Raw genomic sequence first — 24,945 nt, 5'->3', positions numbered from 1 at the left:
TTCTAGTTTTTGCACCAAAGGGATTTCACCGACAGAGCCAATGTCTCCTAAAAACCTATATAATTTTGATACCCATATTACATTCTATGAATTTTCAAGCCCAAGCCACCCTTTGAGAGTCCCACTTTTGATTTTGGGTTCAAACAGGTTCCAAAATCGAAATAAACGCGCGGATAAATTTCCATGTTGATGCCCATGTTGTTTTCGAGGGGCTCAATTTCAATTTTGAGTAGAAAATGATTTCAAAATCAGAATCATCGACTCTAAAATCCTGTAGATAGTTTGGTACTCATTGAATCAAGTCTCTCGAAAAACCTGTATTTCGATTTGCACAAAATTTCGGACCTCAATGCCCTCTCTGAGGCTTGAATAAGGGTCCAAATTTTGAAAATATCTGCCTAAAAAAGGATAAACGTTAAACCTCCTCTGAATGGTGGCTTTTTAAATATTTAGATAGGTGAATATTGTAAAAAATTGGATAGAATCGAAAGACTCGACTTCGAAACCTCAGATCGATTCGACAAAAAATTCAAAAATTCCCCCTCCTCTCAGACTGTGGTATACGAATCAAAACCACTTGTAACAAAAATAACGTATATTTGTAGAGGCGTCGTATATCGTACATCTAAAATTCGTTAAATTGAAAAATAAATTTACACATAAATATTTAAAGAGACAAACGAAACAGACTTAAAAGGTAAAAACATAATACTTGTGGTCGTTTTCTTAAAATTTGTTTTGTTTTTTTCTTTATACACAACAGACATCCAGTGAATATAATTTTCCAAGAAAATAGAAAAAAAAAGAGAGAAATTAAAATAAATTCCCAAAATTAAAAGAAGTACTATTCCAAAAATAAAAATACAAAATTAGAATTAAATTTGGAATAACAACGTTCGTATAATCCATAGATGGTTGATCTCTTTCGGTGGGGCCTCTCTCGTTCGTATCGACATCTGTTTCTTTCTCTTTCTCTCTCACATACACACACACACCCTCAGGTTACCTCGATCATTGTGCTTCAATTTTTCTTTTTTTGATTGGGGTATTATAAAAAGGCCTACGTTCGTAGCAACGTATGATGACGGTGCATTTCCGATGATGCTTCTTATCCCGTCCGTCCGGTTCCTTGATCGATTTTCTGTTCGCGGTCGTCGCCAATCAAATCCTCTCTTCGCTACGTTAACATTTTATAGAATACGAAGGCTAATGATATATTTACGAATAAAACTAACATAAGTAACTGTTGTCTTGAGAACCATTCCTGAGCAAAGAGAGATTCATCATTAGTATACGGTAATGGGTAAATGGATTTTTATTTTTTTCAGGGGATTTTTTATCACTCGTATACGTACTTTGACGTGAGGACTGACTAGGTAGAGGAGAGGATTAGCACGTAGCCTTTCGTTTTCTTCTTGTAATCTTCGCATTTCCTCTCGGCGCGCTGAGCTTAGAACGGAAACTTCTTCCCGAGACATACCACTGGTAGCGTTTGGTAGTACTTGAAAATCGGGCATGCTCTTTTTTCTTTGGATTTGTGTAGCGACCGGAGTACTCTGCAAGAATACGTCGTTTGTTAGTCAGCAGATCATTTTTAATTGTATCAATCGTGGTGTAGATTGTTTATTTGGCTGAGTAACGTTATTTATTGTGACTGTGAATGGTGGATAGCCGGGGGAGGGGGAGGGGTCAAAGGGTATTACTTTAAGAAGCACCGAAGCCACTGATTGACTCGTTCTTGGAAAATAATACATAGAAGAAGGTTCAACGACTTCAGTTTGCTCTATCTAACATAAGTATATGGGAAAGTGAAGAGTCTACAAGGATCTCTTTAAACTAAATGAGAACCTCCCACCCCCAACTAGAATTTGCTCCTGGCTGTTTCCAACAAAACTGATAATTCGAGAAAGATGGAAATCATTCGATATAGTTCTCAAAATGCGTAAAAATCACATTTGACAATTTTAGATTTGCTAAAAATTTGTCTCACTAAAAGTTCATGTCATCCACACCTCAGAACCAAATTTTCGGTAGATTACAGCGCTTTCTGGAGCGATTCCAGTGAGCTGAAGAAAAATTAACTTCTGCCAAAAGTTTCAAATCAACTCGAAATTGGTCGCGAACGATTCGAGAAATCAATTTTAGTATTCGAACCAAATTTTAGATTTGCATCTCGAAGTTCATCATCTTTTATAAAAACCTTATCAATAAATAGGCCATTTCAGCCATTTTCAAAAATTCGAAAAATTAAATTCGGGAGCTGAAAATTTGGTTCTGAGGTGTAGGTAACATGCACTGTCAGTGAGCCAAATTTCAGCAAAATCAGAGGTGACGAGTTGACAAGGTTCCATAAATTACCCTGAACGATAGAAAAATAATCAATTTTAAACGCTTTAAAATATCCATTTAGAGCCACTTTCTACGTTCAAGTTTGAAAAATTTTTGATAACTGATTTGGCAACCACTGAATTGGTTTCAAAAATGCATGTTCGTATCTAGCACCTATTTCTAAAAAAACTTCATTGAAAAAAAAAATGTGCCTAGAAAAATGTAAATACTTCTACAGCTGACATTAAAAAATATTTCAGTATCGTGGAAAAATTCATCAATACTAAAATCAAAAAAACATCCCCCATTCAAAATCGAAAAATGTTTTCTGGATTTTTGATAAATTGTCCTATAATGTACAAAAATGTACTCAAAATCGATAAAATTGAATGAAAATCATGAAAAATTGATAAGAAACTGTCTAAAAATTCTTCAAATACATAAATTTTACAAGAAACTTGCAGAGAAAGCGCTGGGCCCAAAATTTACCATAACATTTTGGAAATATTATCCTAAAAATTTATAAATTTATTTATCACAACCCAAAAATCAAAAATAAGCACCAGAGCGATCAAATAGTCAAAACTGCAATGTGACTAATGTGAGTATCTATCAAAATCTAAATTTTCAGATTCAGAGGCTGTGATAAACTATTCTTCATCAAAAATCAAAAATACGAGATCTAAATTTCAAAAAATGCGAAAAGAGTTTCAAAATCTGACCTATATCTAGAGAATTTAGGTTCAATTTCGGAGTCAAACGAGTCTCCCAATAAAAATCAGCGCCTTTGAAAACTCAATTTAATACCCATGTTCCATAATAACCATCAATTTTTTTATGCTTGAAATCCCCCCCTCAAATGGTAGATCTCATTTTGAAGTTTAGCTTTTTTGTCCCCTCGCCTTGAGAAGAAGTTGTTGAATTTCTTGAAGAAGAAAAAAAATAACATATTTTTTTCCAAAGAATTTATGCTAGACCTCCCCCCCCCCACTCCGTAATTGGAAAAAAATTTAATTTATAAAGAAATTTCCCATTTCGTCGTCAGAATTCTTCAATTTTTATATGTTTGAACCCCCCCCCCCTCACCCGGGGAATAGATCTCATTTTGAAGTGTTGCTTTTTTGTGCACTTGCCTTCAGAAGTTGTTTAATTTCTTGAAAAAAATATCTATTATTTTTTTATTCTCCTGCAAGCTCAAAAAATTTATGCTAGCCCCCCCCCAACTCCGTACTTGAATCCAAAACCTGAAAAAATCCAATTTATCAAGAAATTGTTCATTTCTTCGCCAGAATTCTTCTACATGTCTTCTTGCATAAAGTCCCCCTCCCCACCACGATGAAAACATGAAAAAAATCAAATAATTCATCAAATTTGGTAACATTTTTTTTGAAAATGTTTCATTTCTCATTTTTGAGTCACAGTTCTGATAAGTATATAATCTCATTTTCAAGGGAAAAGAACTTTTGTCTCTCAAGCAGTGTTTGTTATGTTGCATAGAAGCTCCCCCCCCATCACACAAGAAAAAAACAAAAAAAAATAAAATTCAAGTCAGTTTTCAACAATTTTTACAGACTTAGATTTTTTATAACTTTAAAAAAAAAAGATAAAAATTATCAGAGTTGATTTTTTTTTCAATTTCCAAAAATTTCACAGATTTGGAATTTTTATAATTTTTTAAATTAAGAATGTAGGTACGACCTCTTACAGGATGAATTTCAACAAATTTCAAATTTTTTTGAGAAGAGAAGGAGGATGACCCAATTTTTATCAGTCGATTTGTCGCTTTATCGCGTTCATCTTTCGATATTTCCAGTTATTTTTTTTTTCAAAATTGGAGGGGGGGGGTCAAAAAATACATCTTCAAATTAATTTTTTGAAAATTAAGTCTGAAAAAAGAGGAAAAGCTGCTTCCGGATTGAAATTGTTGGAAAATATTAAATTTGTCTGGTTTTTGAACGTGTTTCAACTCAAAAAATGCGAGTCAGCGAGAGCTGAAAATTTTTATAGAATTTTTGTAATTTTTCCACTTGCTAAGATGGAACGAAGAACGTCTAAAAATTTGGAGAATTGAGAATCTCATACAATGAAATTTTTCCAAAATTCTACAAAGAGTGGATATAAATTCAAAATGAGAAAATTTTTAGATTGGATTTTTAAAATTTTCTTTCAAGTTGGTGGCTCCTGACATGATTTAATTTCCAGTTGGAGGGCTGAAATTTTCTGGGAATTTTTAAAAGTAAAAATTGTAATTTGAATTTCAGAGGCGGGAGCAAAAAAATCATCACAAAAATGTCCATACCCTGAGCCACTCTCTGCCCTCTTTTAGGAGTAAATTTTTGAGAAATATCCTACTCAAAAACTGCAAAATGCTGCAGCAAGACCTCAAAAGTAATCTCATTTGAGGGAAATTCTATCGCGTATTCTTTCCCCCAGTACAAAGCAATTTTTTTAGCAATATACTCGTATACCATTTCCTCCGAAATTTCAATCTGACAGGTACCTCGTACTTTGCCCATACATATACAAGGTAACTATCAAAAATATTGAAATTTCGCGCTTGTTTCGAATACAATAGAAAAAAAACTCCAACGCGATAGGTATAAGACATTTTCATTATTCGCAGACAAATCCTTTAAAGCATAAGAGTAATCGTAAAGTCCAAAATAGCACGAAAACACGTCCTATTTCGTATCATAGTACCTACATCAACAATATCGACACGAAGTATCAAAATATATTAAAATTTCACGCTCAGATTGAAAATATCGTCAAAAATAATACTTTATATCAAGGTACCTATACCTACGTACCTACTACATTTGTGCAAACACTTCAGTTCATCAAAATTTATCTTCATCTTCACTCACAAGATTCAAATTTCAAATTAAAATTTCACCTCTGATTTGAAATTCGTGTCAAAAAATAAAACACATTCGATTCTCCCTCATGTCCTCTCCTCTTCCTATTTCGACATCAACCGTGGATCAAAACATCAACCTGCTCACACATACGAGTAGGTATTACATAAGAAGAAGCGAAACTTGGCGGGAAATTTTCTCTCTTTTAAAAACCAACCGAATATATTTCGAGTACGCGTACCAAAGTAATATGTAAGTAGGTGTTCGGCTGTATTTTGAGCCAATACGACGTTTTATTATTAACATTGCCAACGATGAAGTGAAAAAAAAATAAAGGGGGATTTCAGAAGGTTTACGTCGCATTCACTACAGCACAGAGTTACTCGAGAATATTATTTTATTCGTACGATATACAAAATACAAAATAATATTATACTTCGTATCATTGTCATTTTCCATCAAATCGTAAAAAAAAACTTTTTTTTGAAGGGGGCCCAAATTCAAAATACTTATATCAAAAATAGGCACAATTGAACACAATTTACAACTCAAAAACGTCTTCCACGACCATACCACTCAAAACGCTCCGAAATTTCTCAAAAAAAAAACACTCGATAAAAGCTCGAAAATCGGCTAGAAAATATAGCGATATTTCATAAATACCTCTGCTGGTAAGGTGTCTATCCAACTTTCGCTAGCTCGGCGAGCCATAAGCGCCGGACTATAGAGCAGATTCGCTTCATCGTCGTCGTCGTCGTTGCCAGTCCAAAACATCATGCTTTCGTATATGTAGTCTACTCGTTCGACATGATAATCGCGAAACTCACGCCTCACTTTTGACTATGCACCGCGATTGCGAACTCCAACAACTCGTAAGTATTTTAATAAAGCAATATTGGCGGTCGCTGCAGCATCGGCGGCAGCAACGACGACTATTTCACTATACACTATGTACAATTCTCTTATGTATTAAATGTAGGTACTTTCTCTTAAACTTTGCCCAGTCCCGTCCGTCCCGCATTTTACCCAACCGGTGCCAAGAATCATTCAGCCATTAGCCAAAATGACAAAAATATTCCTATGCTACATCTAGTCATCTAGTAATAGGTACCCTGTACGTCCTGCTGCCTATATCGTCTTCTTCGTCCGCCATCCGAATCACAGCCCGTCGCACTTTTACCCGGCTATTATTTTAGTTATTGTTAAAAGTGAACAATTAACCTTGATGCGAGCTTGTCACAAAATGAAACGCGAATACGTTTATATTAATTTCGCCTCTTCTGCCCTCTGCCCTCCGCCATGTCTGAGCCGCCAACCTCTCATCTCTCGGACGATTTTACTTTTTAATTAAATTACTTATACGTTGCACGCTATATCGATATGTACCCCACGCTTTCACACCCCTCCTTTCCTCCGCTTTTCTTCATTTTTTTCATCCACCTCCACCTTCGTCATCATAATTAAACGTTTTTAAAAGCCTCTGTTACACCTATTCTAAGTACTACGATTCATTCCCCTCTCGATCGAATCGTATAATTCTCAACGCGACGAATTTTTTTCTCTCTTTTGACCCCCCTCTATAGTCCTTACTATGGGTCGCATCGTCTCGTAAAATTGCGCACCTACTGATGTGAGATGGCCTTTCTCAAGGGCGAATTCAGCTTTCTATAATGCGGAATCCACATCGCGATGTTATTTTTAATGTGTATTTTTTTATATATGCACACGTACGTGTACAGAATTCATTCCACCACCCCCAACCCCTTCCTGAATGGGCAATGGGCATCCTCGCATCATATACACATAGAGTTGTTTTATTAGTACCCACCAGACACGCATATATGTACCTACCTACACATTGTATAATAATGTAACCCATACGGTGTGTACTTAGGAAAGGAAACGCGTTCCCGACGTCGCGAAAATAGACATCGAACGTAGTACGCGTGTATCCGGTGTAGCCTAACCTTAGAACATTAAGGGGTATACGATATACGTGTGTGTACTGTGTATAGTGTGTACATTGTACACAGAAAACAAATGCTGTCCTACACATGGTCCGCATTATAAACGCTTAGTTCCTTTTTATCCAACACTGGCAACAAATACGGCAACACAATGTTGTATTTGTGGTCGTCTATGCGGTATCTTTCTATAACGATATCGTGTTTAAATGTAGCTCTTCCCTGCTTCACCTTCTATTTTCATTCCTTTCCCTGGGTGTTCTCGCTGTTGTTCATTTTTCCTCGAGAAAAAAAAAACGAAAACTCGACCGCATGTTGTGCAGTTATGTGTGCCATATGGTGATATCAAAGAACAGCGTGGATTCTCGTCAATTTTGCGTATTTTTTTTTTCCTCGCGGATATAAACATAGTGTAGTTTTGATTTGAGGAGGAATTTCCAGCAATTAAATGGATAAGGAAAGAGCATGATAAATAGCCGTGTTGATGTAAAAATGACTCGATTTTTTTAAATTTTGATCTGGAGAGAGAACCGAGGGTAAAGGTGAGGTCGAAATAAAAAATCAAGGGCAATTTCATGTTCGGCGTTCTTGAAAGCACTTAAATCGAAGCGTCACACTACAATGACAATTGTTTGAATTTAGACTTTCAAGAGGGGGGGGGGGTTGCTAGGAGCCGTGAAAGAGTCTATTGTAAAAATAAGCCCATATTTGGATTCAGCACCTCCAAAAACATGCCAATCGATACGTCATTTACTCCAGTTTTTTTTTTTTTGGAAAATTCGGCCCAATTTTGGAAAAGGGGATACTAGTGACTTTGAAAATGACCCAACTGAAAAACTAATGTCATATTTGGACTCAGCACCTCCAAAAATATGTCAATCGATACGTCACATGTCCCATTTTTACTTCCTGAAAATTCAACTAAAATCTAGAGCACATAGCTGTCGAGAGGGGGGCAAAAGGGGCAGTTTGCCACGGGTCCATCAAAAGAATAGCCTGTGATGAAAAAAAATCATGTTTTTTTATGTACTTCTCAACAGACAAATTTTTGAAAGCTTTTGCTCTTGCTTCGCAAGGGCTTGATTTCTTTTCTTTTTCACATCTTGAAATTTCTAAAAAAAATTTGTATCATTCAACTTTTAAAGTTTTTAAGTAGTAAAAAATTTAATTTCTCGCCGTCTCAAAATACAAATTTTTAAGAGATTTTACCCTGACTTGGGCCTGTTCCTTTTTCTTTTTTAAAATTAACATTCTAAAAAAAATCTTTCAAAAATTCTAGAATTTCAAAAGCCAAAAAATAAACCCCTTGCGTTAAAAAACATCATTTTAAGTTTTTTCAAAATAAAAAATTTTCAAAAGTTGTCGCATTTTAAAAAAAATTATTTTGCTAAAAAAACGTCGTTTTTAAGCTTCTTGAAATCAAATTTTTAAAAACTTTCGCCCTTGCTTCGCTTGAGACAATTTTTTTCTTGTTTTAAAATGAAAAAAGTCGCATTTGGGCTTCCAGAAATCCAAAACAGAATGAAAATTTTATAAGTCGAATATGATAATAATTGGCAAAATTGGTATTTTTTCCCTGGATCAGTAGGTAAATTTTTAGTCAGCCCTCCCCACTTAAAAAAGCTCTATAGAGTTGGGGCCAAATTATATTTTTCCGGGGCTCTCATTGGCTCATGACGGCCCTGCCAGAGGAAGGTTGCCCATGGCCTTAAAAAGGTCAAATTGAGAAATCAATATAATATTTGTGTTCGGCTCTGCCAAAAACATGTCAATTGACATTTTTATTTTGGAAAATTCAACCAAAATTTGGAAAAAGGGCACTAGTGGCCTTAGACGGGTTTCAATTGAAAAAATGAAATCTGTTTCGCTTTCAGCGCTTCCAAAAACATGTAAATCGATACGTCACATGATCCAGGTTTTTCTTTTTTTAAAAATAGAAGACCAAATTTCTGGAGAGGGGGTGCCAGTGGCCTTTAAAAAGGACTCTTGTGATAGTGCATATGGCCAACCTGGTGTACAACATACAATTAGGGTCTACTTCATATGGTAACACTGCATCTGTCCTTGTAACGCGGAGCTCCGTCAGAGCTACGAGCGATGAAACATTGCCAGTCGTCCGCTGTTGGTTATAGTGGATGCGAGTGCTCCCGGCAGCTGTCTCCTATCGGCCGAGGAGACAGCTGCCAAACAATGTCGTAACGTGAGTGTCCGTGTGTATGTTGAAATGTTAACTTAATATATTCCGGTTCTCAATGTATTCGTAATATTATCGTAAAGTAATCATAACGTAAGCGTAAAACATAAACATTTGATCGTAATTGCGTTAATAAATACATTTTTACTTGTATGAGTGTGTTTATTGACGACGTATTTTGCATTGAATAATCGAGGCATTGCCTACATATCCGAGCTATCCGTACACAAACAGGTAAGTCCACATAGTGGCTGATTTATTCCGTCTAAGTGGTATTTCCTAACCTCACTCCCTGCACGCGGTAATGATTAGATTACCCACCTTAACGTGGTAATGTTTAGATTACTCTTTACATTGGCGCCCGAACTAATTTCCCACCCTCTGTGTTCAGATTTGTACACACAAGTGACTGACTGTCAAGGTCACAAGTGCTGCAAATTTTTCCCCCCTCCCTTAAGGAAACTCTCAGTTTCTATATTACCCTTGTTGGTGCTGATCATTTCAGTAGAAACAACAAGGAAGGCTGTTGTCACGGCAACTTCAAGGGCGATTTTATACTTGTCATCCACCTTTCCTCAAGGTTAAAGTGTGTAGAAGATTGCTTCCGCGGAAAATCACTTTACACCGAAAGAAAAGGATGGTAGGCTCCTTTCTGGGGCTGGAATCAGGTCATAAAGTCATCCTTAAACCAAAACCACGTTGTTCGCTTTTCAAGGTCATACTCTCTTTGACTGGAAAAAAGGCGACAATCGTGAAGTCAAGCGATTTCAAGCTTGAATAAAACAACATAAAAACACTAAGAGTTGAATTTCAACTCAGTTTTAAATTCCATCGTCTGCCGTATTTCCTCAAGGTCAGAAAGTGTGACGAAGTCGGTTACGCGTATCGACAGAAACGCAGCTTCTACCGAAGGAAACGACAGATAGGCCAATCTCAAGGCCACTTACGAGTTGATAATTCTCCTTAATCTCGAAAAAGCTCATCTTTTCGATGAACACGAGGTAGTCAAGGTCATTCTATACTTTCTTTGTTCGTTTTTCTCGGTAACCACGTTTATGTAATTTCAAAGTCAAAATCCCATTTGACCACGTGGTAGAGAAAACAATTTCATTTTAAGCTCATACCAGCTTAAATCCCTCCCTCGTTGTCCCGTTTTTCCCAGAAACCACATTTGCACAATGTCAAGGTCAAAATCCCATTTGACCACATGGTGGAGAAAACGGTTCCTTGTCAAGCTCTTACCAGCTTAAGTCCCACCCTTATTGTTTTCCTTTCTCTGTAACCACGTTCAAAATCATTTTTCAAGGTCATAATTTCATTCGACCACGTGGAAGAGAAAATATGATCCTTTCCAGCTTTTATTAGCTTCCATTCCTCCCTGACCCAATATGTCGCAATATTGCATCATGTAACACCTATTGTGCGTAACGACTCTTAGCGTGCCGAGCACATATACGATTCGTTATCGAAACCGAACATATTGCGTCAGAATGCATCATCTAACTCCCATTGTGCGAGAAAGTATGGTCACGTAGCCCTTTACACTTCTGTGACCACGTGATCTCTTCACGCTCCCATTTACCCTTTTCTATCCTATTTTCCATTAAATATCCTCAGTCTAAATTTGCACTCACGTGATGAATATTTTCAAGGTCACACGTAGTGCTAATCTATCTTCTATTTCCAAACCCATATTTTCGTTGTATCTTTTCATAGGAGTCTCCTCTCTATGAAAGAACAAAGAAACAAACCCCATTCCCAATTCAGGTCGTATATTTTCGATTTGCTCCTTATAATCTCAAGTTTGCATTCGATTTTTCAAGGTCAAGGTATTTTTAGTTGTGTTCCTATTTTTATTTTGTACATAGTCCTAGCATTAAGTTTCTTTCCTATTTTTATCATTTTCCTCATGTATCATGTCCATGTTATTTTTATTTATGTCTTGTTAATACCTGTGACGTAACTCTTGACCAACTGAAAAAGCAAACAGGCTACTCTCGAAGCCAATCTACAAGCATCAATTGCGACTAGAGATTCCATAGAGATTTATTTAAGCTCTTTCCCTATCCAACCACGTTTTCAGTTACTCCCAAGGTCAAACTTCAGACCATGTGGTACAACGAAAAGGCTAATTCCGAAGCCTATAGAACCCAGTATTTATTTCCTAAACTTCATAAAATCCCTCATTTGTACCCACCGTTACACGTGGCACAAATTTCCCCATCAGTCCCTCATCACTTCTTCGTTTCGATCCGCAGAACTCATTCTCTGCATGAAAGAACATAGAAAATTATTCCAATACTCTCGTCAAAGTCACATGATGATTAGTCTCTTTTCAGACGCTTATTCCCTTGTCAAGGTCATCTGCTGTGTTTCAGGCGGAAGATCCGAACCAACGCTCAGATGCAGTTGTTGACCAACGGAGGCAATAAGTTAATTTCCTTTATCCTGTAAGAGAGTTCCCTTCGTTCCAAAATCATATCCTACGACCTTGACGATCCTCTGAGATTAAGATCTTAGACAAAAAAATACGTAAAAATATAAAAATATAAAAATAAAGCCATAGGATTGGACAAAGAACATCACATTTGCCCATCCTATGCAACCACGTGGCAACAACACTCATGCTACGTAGAACGACTCAGAACTCGAAGTCGTAACTCATGGTTACGCAGCACTTTACACTACGATACCATTATTCATTAACATCTCAAAAGCTAAACACGAAGCTTTCCAAAGTCGTAGTTATACTCGTTGATATCAACTCTCATTGATATCATATCTCAAGGTCAAAGCCCGCTATGATCGATAAAAAACTCAAAAGATCAGAATATGGTTTTGTACTGTGCAACTACATAAAGAAGTTAAAATTCGTAGCACAGACGAGTATAAACTTCAGCCAAAGTTGAACAAAAAGATCTTACCTCAGTGTTCAACTACGCAACCACATCAAATGTTGCATCATACAACACCCATTATGTGAAGGCGATGTTCCCGCCGAATTCTCACATAATTCGTCAAACAACATGGCTAACCAACGATTCTCACCGTTGGAACCATTGTTGAATATTGCGCAACATTGCATCACACAACACTCAGGATGCATGGCAATGATTACATTAACTCAAACACGAGGTGTTCAAGGGTGTGGTCACATAACGTTGCAATACGTTAATTACCACCATGATCCCTTATCCACTCAAGAAAGAAAGACATTAGAAACGAGCCAAATTTTGTGTGCGGCTATATTTACAGCTAATTCACGCATCAAGGTCATTGTAAACGAATTGAGACTTAGTTTACAAGTCAGAATTCGTAATTTCAAGGCCACTGGATGTTGCATCATCTGGTGCCGATATAATAGACCAACTCAACCTACGAACTTACACTCGTATTTCAAGGCCACACACCGAACGAACACACTGCCCGCGCACTTCATAATGGTTCAGCTATACTTCGAGCGCACCTCTCATCATCCGCAGTTGTTGTTTCGTGCTCGTTCTTTAACCACGTTTCTGATGCATCCTCGGTCGTTACAGTGAGTTATTTTACAGTTATACGCGTATCGCGTATTAACTTCAGATTCTAATGTTCCGAAAAATTTGGGAAATATTACCCGCATAAATCGGTGCTTTCTTATACACACAATCAGACATGCTATGCAATTCAGGCAATTCTCCAACATCAAAGAGCTAAAAAAGATAATTCACACGTCAAAGCTCATTCATATACACATATGAAAAATGACTTCTCAATCAAGGTCATTTCAGACCTAAATTCTGAGAGCACCGATAAAATTACGGTAATGTCTCAATCTTCCCAGATCGATATCGCGGATACGTGTCCTGAAAACTGCAATTGCAGTCTCATAGATCTCAATGTGATCGAGACACTCAAGGACACACATCCGTATAACACTGATTATGACGCAACACCTACACCTGTTTCTACAGTGACGGACAGGGGCATGAGTATGATCCATATGATTCTCATCATTGGTTTACTTATCCTCCACACTTATGTAAGTGCCACTTATTTCGAGATTGCACGATTATAACACGTACGTTCACGTAGAAATGGGCACCCAAGGTCATAGCATATTCATTCCGGAAATTGACCAATTAGTCAAGACCATACCACTCATGCACCAACATCATTGTGCATACTTTCATATGGTACAAGGTCACCAACTCGAAAGGACATATGTCCGAAGAAATCACCATCTATTTCCGGATGAATGCTACTAATATGTGTCGACAATTAGGAGATTCTCGTTTATCTCAGGCAATCGACACATACAAACTTCCTAATGTTGTCATTAAGAGTGTACCGATCATCGATATTATCCTTACTAAAGCAGTATGACTGTTGTTATACATTTCACGTGATGATTTCTCACACGGTACACTCAATTCTCAACTTCAAGGTCACAACTCAAATGCTTACCACCATCTTGCTGGTACAAGTCAATATAAATTACATCGCTAATCGTTCAATCTCTGTACATACTGCGGTATACTGCGGTGGAATACAGTAGGCAACGTCGGTTACGATGCACATTGTCAACGACCTTGAAAAAACCGTTATTATCGGACGTTCTCAATTATTCACGACCGATCGAAGCACTTGGATCACCCATTTGTACACTTATTTGGCATCCATGGAAAACCTCGATCAACTCATATTACGACCTTGAACTCCGGTAATAACATGACCGGCGCATATTCCTCATTGGATTGGCGCTAAGAACTACCATCATGGAATGTGATGCAACCTGTCGCTACTGATACAGTGCAAAATCGAAAAATTCAACTTTAATATATTGCACTAGCGATCTCTCGCAAAATCGGTAGACATGACTTGTACATCTTGGCCAGTCTCATACTATCACTTGACATTGTCAAACTCATTAAAGCCCAGTCCGTTCATCTCAGTAACGGTACTATTCGAGGCAACACATCTCACATATACGGCCAAGATGATGTCAGCTTTTGTTCAAGGTCATCACTTCCATTCCATCCCATCATTAACATTCGGAGACTTCAAATCCGAGGGATACCCTCATCTGAGTCCATTACTCGAGGTATCAGAACTCAAGGTTGAACTTTCTTTCACGCAGGAAATCAGATCTTGGAAATTTACAGACTGTCACCAACTTTCCATGAAAGTTCTGTCTATGAGATCCATTTTTCCGTAGATGCGAAGTCTCAAACATGTCAAAATTTTATCCCTTCCTAAATATTGTGAGGTGTTGTCGACAAGTATCACATGTAATCACTCGTGATCAGTTGGCGGGAGATCTATTGTTCCATCCCGTGGATCCCAACCTCATATTTATTGCCAAAACCTCATGGTGAATGCTTACGAATTAATTACATTCGTGAGGGGCATTCGATGGCAAAATCTCAAAATTTTCTGTTGTCAATCACATAGCGCAGACATGCCAAGTCCGCCGAACCCATCTCAACTCGGACACTTTGAAACTCTCCGTAGACTTTTGTTCAAGGTCAATCACAAAACGAACTATATGGAGCTGGTGAGCCCCGTCTTGATGAAGCAGAAGTGTCCAGTTTATTTAAATAAACAAATAATCATACACGATTCATAGGTGATCATAACATAGACTTTGGCAACTCAGCTACAGGTTGACACAGACCTATAACATCTTTTCAAGGTCAAACACAAAAAATGGCAATACTCAACACCAAGGCCATCTAAATCGATACATAATCCTTCGATATAATTTCTGAAGACTCAAATTTCAGAAGTGCATGTACTCAAACACGACCTTGAAGTCTCTGACCACCTGTATACCCGATTATGTCAATCCAGGGGCAAGCTCAGACCATACTTCACAAAAAACTCATTTTACCATATGTTTCAAGGTCACCCCTGTTGCTTCGTGATTTTGCAACACTTCATTGTACAATATGATACAAGATGACGAACAAACAATCAATGTTCGAAAATACCCGCCAAATTGTCCTTTGTCTCGATAGTAGGACAGGCAAGTATTTTCATCAAAATTCGTAATATTTCGAAACAACAGTTTCGATGGTTAGTACGCAGTAGTCTTTCTCAGAATTCTATTCCTTTTATATTCCAATACCAGCTTATCTATAGTCGCCATGTCGCTATTTTTTTCCCCACACCCCGGCACCAGGACAGCCATTCTATCACGTGATTGCGAAATGTACAATTCCAAATCAAGCCTCGTTCCACGAATCATTTTCCATCTACCCACCGTGCTTTTGTGAGGAGTTATCGCGATCACGTTGTCATATTTTTATTGAATATAATTTATTTCGAAGACCTCCTGTCCTCACCATGTGCTCCTCGGTCTTACTCTCAATCTCGTAGTGCTCAAATCATTTGACCTTGAAGCTGCGGTGAATCGCGGCGATTTTATAGGTAATGACGGTTTGGACGAGATATTCCTGAGTCAAATTTTTTTTTTTTTTTGTTTTGTTACTGCTAGTGCGTAAGTACTGTCGTTTGTTGCAAAATTATTCTTCTTCTTTTCTTCTTTAGATTTTTCTTTTTATTTAAATTTTTTTTTTTCTCTCTTTCTCTCCCTTTCTTTTTTAATATCCTCTTGTATTTTCTATTTTTTATTTTCCTGTTTACTCTCTTCTTTATTTTTTCTTTATTATTTTTCTTTTCCTTTTCACCTAGATTTACTTGCCTGTCTTACCACTCTCAATTGCCCAATTTGAACTTTCACGTTCGCGAGGGGCATAGGATTCAGAGACTAACGACAATACTAAATCGAAACAGGACAATGCTGAGCACGCACACTCGGGTGAAGTACTCAAACAACCGGAAATCACGCCACCATCTCAGGCGGAGACTCCACAAAGTGCAAAAACTCCATCGTCAGTGTCTCCCGACATTCTTGCACACCCGGTTAAAGTACTTAGACGACCGAAGAAACTCAAGGTCACGAGTAGTGCAAACATACCGGCATTACTGTCCTTGAAAATCTCTGAAAGTCATACTGTCCAGCCCTCTCAGGCTAAGCAAGCTAACCAAAATGTGAAAAATCAAGCACATTTGGAGGCTAATGGACACAAATGTCAGGTTGAATTACTCAAACAACCAAGCGACCCGGTTGAAATACTCGAACAACCGAAGAATATGTCGGCAATCGCATTCGTGAAGCTCTAATTTCAAGGTCAAAGGTGATCACCGAGTTCATGGTCTAATTCCTGACCTCTTTTCGGCAGTCACCGATGCTCAGGAAGCCTCAACCGAATCCTCAGATTCGGAGTACGAACCAAAAATTTCCATCTCACAAGCGCTAAAAGACGTTATTTCACGAAATACTGCTATTCCAACGGCCAATTCAGAGCCAGCAGCCAGCGCACAGTTTACTGGGGCAAGTAATTTGGATTTACAATCCGAGGAGCCAATCTCGAATGTCAATCAATATACCAACCAAGACTCTTTACACCCGAACAAGTCTATTTCACCTAAACACGTGGTGATTGACACTAACACGAACCAAGGTGTAGTACAATGCAATCAAATACCATCTCAAAAATCTTCAGAGTCTAGAGTATCTCGTTCAAGATCGAGAAGAACACCTAGACAAACTCAAAGTCCATATAACACTACATCGAAGACTTTGGACATGAATCTCAAACTTATGACACTGAAGAAGAGCAATTCCATCCTTAGATCTCTCTTACAAGGTCATGTTCATGTTCCAAAGCTCTCAATGGACAAAACTTCATCGTCGAAACCGACGAAGGTCATTTTAACATCCAAGGTCAATACGGACACTTTAATTCTCCGTTCGTACCTTGAAGGTCAAATTCCTGATCGCCATCCCTTCAATTCTAAACTGGTCTAACAGCGTGATTTACCGTCGCTATCTGACCGGAACACCGTCATACTTATTTGACGAAGTCTCACAATTCGGAACACTACATCATTGTCAATTAAGACAATTCCGAACAGAATTTGGAGGTGAAGCTGATTCAGAAGCTTTTTTCTCCGAGGACCTTAATGATCTCAATATATACCGGCCAATTTCATGCCGATGCCCTCTCTTCTCAAGTGAGGAAGGCTATACACAGCAATTTTTCCATCATAAGAGTTTACATATTTTTTATTTTTTATCAAAAGAATTGTTCATTTCTTATTTTTTCCATTAGTATTAAGATTGTTTAATTTTCTATCATCCAAATTTCAATGATTGTCGTGTAATTTCACATTTTAAAAATTTTTCTTTTTTTTTATGCTATAATTTTATCTTTTTAATGTTTCAAATCATTGATCACAAATTTTTTCTTGTTTATTTTTTACTATCCTTCTGTCATGTATGAATCATTATAACCATGTAATAGTCCGTTTTTAATTTTAATAACTGTAATTCACAATTTGTCATTTGTCAACCTTATCCGTATGTCTATTTCATGTATATTTCATTGTTATTTTATCCATTTTCGAAAACTTGTATATTGTACCATTTTGCATCTCTATATCTCTGTAACATTTGTAAAATTCATAATCAAATTTTTCTCAAGGTCAACTTATCAAACATATTCGATCCATTTATATTCAAAGATGATTCACTGTTCAACTCCGTTCCATTCGTACATGTGCAGAGGCGATAGTTCAAGGTCACGTCACTTACACAACCAGAACGAAGCATTCCATTCGACCACCATAACTGAGATATTCGACGACGATAAATAATGATTCGAAACCCGCAGTACCACCAGAGGCGAATTTAACTACAGTTTATAACTTTCGTGTGTTGATTAATATTAAGTTGTAAAAAACTAATGTCCAATCTCGAAGCCAGCATATTGTCTCATCTCAGTAGACAAATTATACGACCGACTCCTGCTGAGGTAAATTTCGTAGACTCAATTCGAATTCAATCTCAATGCTTTGTTCCGTCCTCTCATGGCAAAACTCAATGCCAAGTCATAAGGGCAAACTTATCAGTTGTTACCTAAGTACCTTCACGTTCGATCTTATGACGACCTTGTCATCGTGTCCTTGAGCAGTCGCCGTTCAAGGTCAAGTGTTCTCTAGTTAGTGCGTTGATTGTTTAATGTCCTTGGACATTGACAGCTGATGGCTAACTGTGGCACTGCCTTGTGCGGAAGTCTCTCTTGTGTACACAACCAGTTATTAAACCTTTTGTTTCTCTGTACTGTTACTCACATCCGACGAAAGTACGGGGGGCAGAAGTACTACAATTGTAGGTTGACATCAGGTTCACATATCTCTATCCAATTTCTGTCCGTGCTTTCCTCCAATGGTGAGGCCATTACAGCTAAACCTCAGAGGGGCATATGTGATAGTGCATATGGCCAACCTGGTGTACAACATACAATTAGGGTCTACTTCATATGGTAACACTGCATCTGTCCTTGTAACGCGGAGCTCCGTCAGAGCTACGAGCGATGAAACATTGCCAGTCGTCCGCTGTAGGTTATAGTGGATGCGAGTGCTCCCGGCAGCTGTCTCCTATCGGCCGAGGAGACAGCTGCCAAACAATGTCGTAACGTGAGTGTCCGTGTGTATGTTGAAATGTTAACTTAATATATTCCGGTTCTCAATGTATTCGTAATATTATCGTAAAGTAATCATAACGTAAGCGTAAAACATAAACATTTGATCGTAATTGCGTTAATAAATACATTTTTACTTGTATGAGTGTGTTTATTGACGACGTATTTTGCATTGAATAATCGAGGCATTGCCTACATATCCGAGCTATCCGTACACAAACAGGTAAGTCCACATAGTGGCTGATTTATTCCGTCTAAGTGGTATTTCCTAACCTCACTCCCTGCACGCGGTAATGATTAGATTACCCACCTTAACGTGGTAATGTTTAGATTACTCTTTACACTCTATCAAAAAAAAAACTAACATCATATTCGGGTTCAACATCTCTATAAACATGTCAATAAATACTCACATGCCTCATTAGTCATTATCAGATTTTGAAAAAACTCAACCTAAATTTGAGGGAGGGGGCACTAGAGGTCTTAAAAGAGCCATAACCGAAAAAAATAAGATCTTATTCGAATTCGGAATCTTCAAAAACATGTCAAGCTGTGATATGGCACAAGCTTCAGAAATTTTTTCGTTGAAAAATTCAATTCGATTAAAATTCGAGAAAGGGATGTCAAGAGTTTTGAATGGGGTCCAACTGAAAAAATCGTTCAGCACTTCCAAAAACGTATCAATTGATACGTCACATGTCCCAGTTTTTTCCTGAAAATTAGGCCGAAATTTGGGTCCCAACAGGTAGAAAATTTTTTGAACCGGACAAATAAGATGGAAAGGCATGTCAAATACATAAGTCACCACCCAAAAGCGTGGTGAGGTGCATTTTTCGGGTTTTGATTAATCAAAATTTCGCTACATTCACCCAAAACTCTGAAATTTGGCATATACACCCTATTATCGACTATCCAAATCGATAACAAACGATTTCGAATCGTTTTGAGCAGTTTTGGAGCCTCCAGCAGATTTTTGAAAATCAAAATTTCCACATTTCACTAAATGAAAATAAAAACCTGAAATTCAATTTATACCCTAATTATTTAAAGTTTCCGAGCCGGCCAGAGGTAGTTTCAAGTCATTCTGGAGTCTCCAGCAATTTTTTGGAATTTTCAATATGTCACCAGAGGCTCCAAAACGGCGTCTTGAAACCATCTGCAAGCGACCCAGAATGGCCAAAATAGGGAGAAGAGCGAACTTCAACTATTTTTTTTTCAAATGGGTAGGGAACGGTGAATTTTTCATATTTTCAATTATGGAATCGCTGGAGAAAAATATAGTTCTGAGCTGGCAGACACCGATTTTGAAAAAAATGTCGTTTAATAAATTAATTGGGACACATAACAAGCTCCAATCACGAGCAGACGTGCTGAATTTGATTGGCACCGATTTCTATGACTTTTTTTCGAAAACTAAAATTTCCAAAATGACGCTGGAGGCTTCAGAGCGACTTGAAATCATCTCCAGTCGACGACTCAGCGTCTTGAAAATAAGACAACGATAAAATTTTAGATTTCTGACCTCATTTTAACAAAATTTTAAAAAATTCCTGGACGCTCCAAAATCCCTAAAAACGATTCGAAACAGTTTCCAATCATGGGGGGGGGGGCTGTGGTTGGATAGAAAACGGGGCTATATCAAATTCAAGTTTCCCAGGTCGTCAAATACATAGGTGAAATTTTGATTTTTACCATTCATGGCTCTTGGATTTTCAAAAATTCACCAAAAATTGAAAAATGCACTTTAGCATCTAAAATTTTGGCGGGTGATATATTTTAGCATGTTTTTTCGATCTAGAAGTTGAAATGGAACAGAAAGTGAGCCAAAATCACTTTTTCAATAGAATGGTCACTCAAGGTGTACAAACGATGTTTTTTTTTTTCTAGCAAACAGGAAATGTAAGAATATCATAGAAAGTGGACAAAATCAGTTTTTCAATAGAATGATCTCAAACGGATACTAAATCGATCGTGAGATGATTACTTAATCAACTATTGACTTCTAATGAGAGAATTCAAACACAACTTGGATGTGCGACAGCATCATTGAAAAATCTTTCTGAAAACGACATTGCAATGCAATAGGAAAGAGAAGAATTCTTCAAAAACTGACAAAATAATCCTTATCGAATTTCCATTAAACCAGAAATCATCGATTAACAGCAGAATTTCTTTCTTTTCTAGTCAACGAAAAAATGCTGCAACTTCAGGGTGAAAATAATGCTAACAGCAAGGTGTATAACTTAAATGAAAAAATCTTTCCGACTACGTAATTTTGGAAATCTTCATCATAATCCTGAACTACTGTCACAAAATGTAGAAGCAAAGGTGGAAATTTCCCCAGGCCCTGCTTCCAGGATGATTCGAAAAATCAAGAGCTTCGGATACTTGTTCGAGAATCTTTATTCGAGGAGTCATAAGACAAAAGCTCCTAAGAATCTGGACTCCGGCACGTATATGGACAGGGCCATGCAGAGAAAATCTGGGTTCCCATTTTTGGACGTCATAATATGTGTAAGTTATTAATTCATCATTTTATTTTTTTTGATGGCCCGTTGCAGGCTCCGATAAGCTATCCCTTTCCCCACAACTGGCTAGGTCTATGTATGCAGGAGAAGGCGTATTTTTACTCTCATAATTTTATTATTTATGATAGGTAAGTCAATAATGTTGAAATGAAGTAGAATTCACGAAAATACTTTCTCATTTATCTCATCAGCTGAGAGGAAATTAACTGATATTGGAGAGTCAGAGAATCAAGCGAGGGTTGGGGTAAAAATTGACCAAATATAGATCTCGCCTTTTCTTAAATAAATGGAATAAAAGATCTTATCGAGTTCTGACAAAATCATTAGTAAATCGAAAGACACGTACTCGTGCCTATTCACAAAGTTTATGAAAAAGAAAAAAAAAAGTAAACCAAACTAACAACTACGGTACTTACTTTATTCATGGAATCTTTTTTGTTTGGCACAACGTACAAGGACTCTGTTCTTTTAGGATGTCCAACCGGCGAAGGAACGATATCCTGACCAATGCTTCTTTTCCTGAGGATGAAATCTTCGAAAGGAGCTTGACCGTTATTAGATGGTATTCGATTTGGAACCGGATTCATTCCGGTCACGGATCCGTTTCCGGTATTCGCTTGGACTGGCGTCATGGCTCTAAACACAGATCCGCTACGACTGTCTGGTTGCATTGGCTCTGGTGGTTTGGTGCGATCGACCGAAGGTTGTCTGGAATTACCACTAAGTCTGCTGGCAGCTCTTGTATATCGATCAACGCTGCTGTCTCTGCTCGGTGGTCTCGTGTAGTGATCGAAGTGATCGCTCATCGCCTACAAAACAACATCACACACATTACAGTATTCACTATTCGCCCTAACCTAACGAAGCGAATTTTCCCCAAAATTCGGCGCAAGCTTACCTGTTTAAACGAATACGGCGATTCTCCCGAGACAGGTTTCGAGTTACGTCTGATAGCAGCATTACGTTGATACGATTCGTTCGGATCAGCCGAGTTGATTCGATTCGTATAGGCAGTCTTAGAATCTAGGTTTGGTTGTTGCGACGACGACGAATAGTCGACCAGCGGCGTTCTATATCCGTCCGGATTCGAATCACGATCACGTTGCGGAGGAGGAGGGCCCGAATTAACGTGGTACGGGTATTGACTAGAATGAGCTGGATAATGATTAGGCGGATATTTCGCGGATCCGGAGGCACTGGGGTACTGATTGGTAGATTGTTGTTTGGTCAAGTAAGGTCGGTTCGTTTGCAAATGGGGTGGAATTTGGTCGTGACCTAGCAAATGCGACGGCGGTATTTGGTCGACGGACGGACGCTGCGAACTATACACGTCCGGTTTCGTTTGATACGTCGGCTTGTAACCGGCTTGATTCTGGGAATGGATTTGTTCAGTCTGATTTTGCGTATAATCTTGGCCACCGTATTGAGCATTGGCTGGCTTCTGGTAGTTTTGCGAAGAATTATACTGCGACGAGGAATTGTTGTGCTGGTCGCCGCGCGTCGGCGTCGAAGGCATGTAATTGTGTTGCTGAAATGGTAACTGAGCGCTGGTCGACGGATTCGACGGATTCGACGAAGGCGGCGGCGGATCTTTGTGCGCGTACAACGATCTGGGCTGGAATTGCGACAACGACTGTCGATGCGAGAACGACTGAGGCGTTTGGCCGCGAGGTGGTAACGGTGGATTGGCGTTCGAAGATGCGTTTTGCCCCGATGCTGGGCCCATCGAAGAGGAATTCTCCGCCGACGAGTCGTTCATTCCGGATTGAGCTTGTTGAGCGGCTAGTTTTTCTTCTAACGACAGTTTATACTTGGAGAGATCGCGTAATTGTATTTTATCTAAATCTGCGAGCAAAGAAATCAGACGAGAGTCAATAAATTAAATGTAACAACAAAAATATGTGTTAAAATGTGGGACTATTAGCGGATGGTTTTGGTTTTGAGAACCCACTTATCAAAAAATCGGATTGAAAAAAAATCTGGAATTCAACGGGATTCCACGCAAAAATTATGAAAATTCAGTTCTGCGCATGAATTATAGCCTACTTACTTTTATTTTAATGATTCGATTCGAAAAATTTGAGATTAAAATTAAACGAAAAAATTGATAATTTTCAAGTTTTTGGAATGATAAAGAAGATAGTGGGAAGGGGAGGGGGAGGGAAGGGAGGGGAAGAAGAGAGAAAGTGACGTAGTATGAATTTGGATGGATTTAGACTTTTTTCTAACATCAAACAGAAATTGCAAAAAACGCGATTTAACGAAAATTTTGAACTTTTGAGTGCTTCAACTTCAAAATTCAAAAGCGTAGACAAATTAACTTATTTGATGGAATGTAACCCAATCCAAATCAATTCGAACCAAAAATACAGCCAGATCCTTCAATTTTCGCCCAATTTTTCATCAGCTCACTTCGATAATCTCCCCTCAATGACATCCCTGTTCTTCATTTTGAAAAGATTTCGAGACTGGGGAGTGGGGAGACGTTGAAGAGTCGAATCCAAAAAATGGTCAAATATTCGAACTCAGCAGCTTTGAATTGGTGGAAATTAACATGTCACACGATATATTCAATTATTTGTTTCAAAATTTGGTAGCTTCGAAGGGCATAAGGGACCTACTCATCCAAAATTAATATTGATGCATTTACAATTCTATAAAAGCTTATGAGTAAGGGTAAGGGCACCAATTATGGACCAGTCCGCAATATGGACCAGCGCCCGTTCTCATTGGTAATTGGCGCAATCTGTCAGGAAAAATGTATTCTGATGTATTTTTCATCAAAAAAACGAATGAGACAGAAATTACAACTGTAAAGTCAAAACTTGCTGAGAAATTTACAAAAAACTGTTTTGAGACACTGAAAAATTTTTTCAGTGTGTTTTTCAACTTTTATTAAAATATATAATGTGGTGTAATTTTCTAAATGGCATTGATGTTTATAATATCAAAAAAGGATGTAGTTTCTGCTGGAGTGATCAGTTTTTGCTAAAAATGAGGGTATGTACAGAAATTTTTGGTGCAGTTTTTTTTTATGGGGTGCGCTAATATGGACCACCTGTGATATTGAATTTTTTACTCATTTTTTACAGCCGCTGAAAAGGGGAATGCTTGAAATACTTTTTTTTGTTCATTTCTACTAATAAATATGATGTTTTGAAACGTAAAAATATGTTTATTTTGAAATTATTCTTTAGGTGGTCCATATTAGACGTCCAAAATTTTGAACTGTCATTTTGACACTCGTCATTCAACAATTTGAAAAAAATATTCAAAATTAACCTGAACTGCTTAGAATAAGTTTTTTTGTTCATTTCTACAAATAAATATGACCTTTTGAAAAATGTGAAAGTATGTTTATTTTGAAATTTTATAGGTGGTCCATATTAGGCGTCCAAAATTTCGAATTGTCATTTTGACACCCATCACTCAACAATAAAAAAAACATACTTAAAGTTGACCTTCACCCCTGAAGTTTTGTACAGTGTTGGTGGAAGGATGGAACTTCATTTTAAGCCTTTGTGGAGGTTTCTACCTCCTATA

At 37.7% G+C, this 24,945-nt stretch overlaps 1 protein-coding gene across 3 annotated transcripts in view; it reads right to left on the bottom strand.

Annotated features, from left to right (window-relative positions):
• Window positions 1–577: 577 nt before the first annotated feature.
• Window positions 578–24,945, bottom strand: part of jp (junctophilin) — a 101,762-nt gene continuing 77,394 nt past the window's right edge. For 2 of the 3 annotated variants that reach the window (XM_065349641.1, XM_065349717.1), the window contains 4 exons: window positions 22,301–23,247; window positions 21,819–22,211; window positions 1,356–1,556; window positions 578–1,264 (listed from right to left, as the gene is read on the bottom strand). In XM_065349641.1, the coding sequence (XP_065205713.1) occupies window positions 1,178–1,264; window positions 1,356–1,556; window positions 21,819–22,211; window positions 22,301–23,247 (1,628 nt within the window). In that variant the 3' untranslated portion in view covers window positions 578–1,177. Of the gene's footprint in view, window positions 1,265–1,355; window positions 1,557–5,849; window positions 6,158–21,818; window positions 22,212–22,300; window positions 23,248–24,945 lie in introns of those variants that run through there. The other variant, XM_065349784.1, reaches the window with a different exon arrangement.

The sequence above is a fragment of the Planococcus citri genome, chromosome 1 (assembly GCF_950023065.1).
Source record: "Planococcus citri chromosome 1, ihPlaCitr1.1, whole genome shotgun sequence".
NCBI classification, from domain to species: domain Eukaryota; kingdom Metazoa; phylum Arthropoda; class Insecta; order Hemiptera; family Pseudococcidae; genus Planococcus; species Planococcus citri.
Note: the sequence above shows the minus strand (reverse complement) of the source record. Positions and strands in the feature narration are given on the sequence as shown.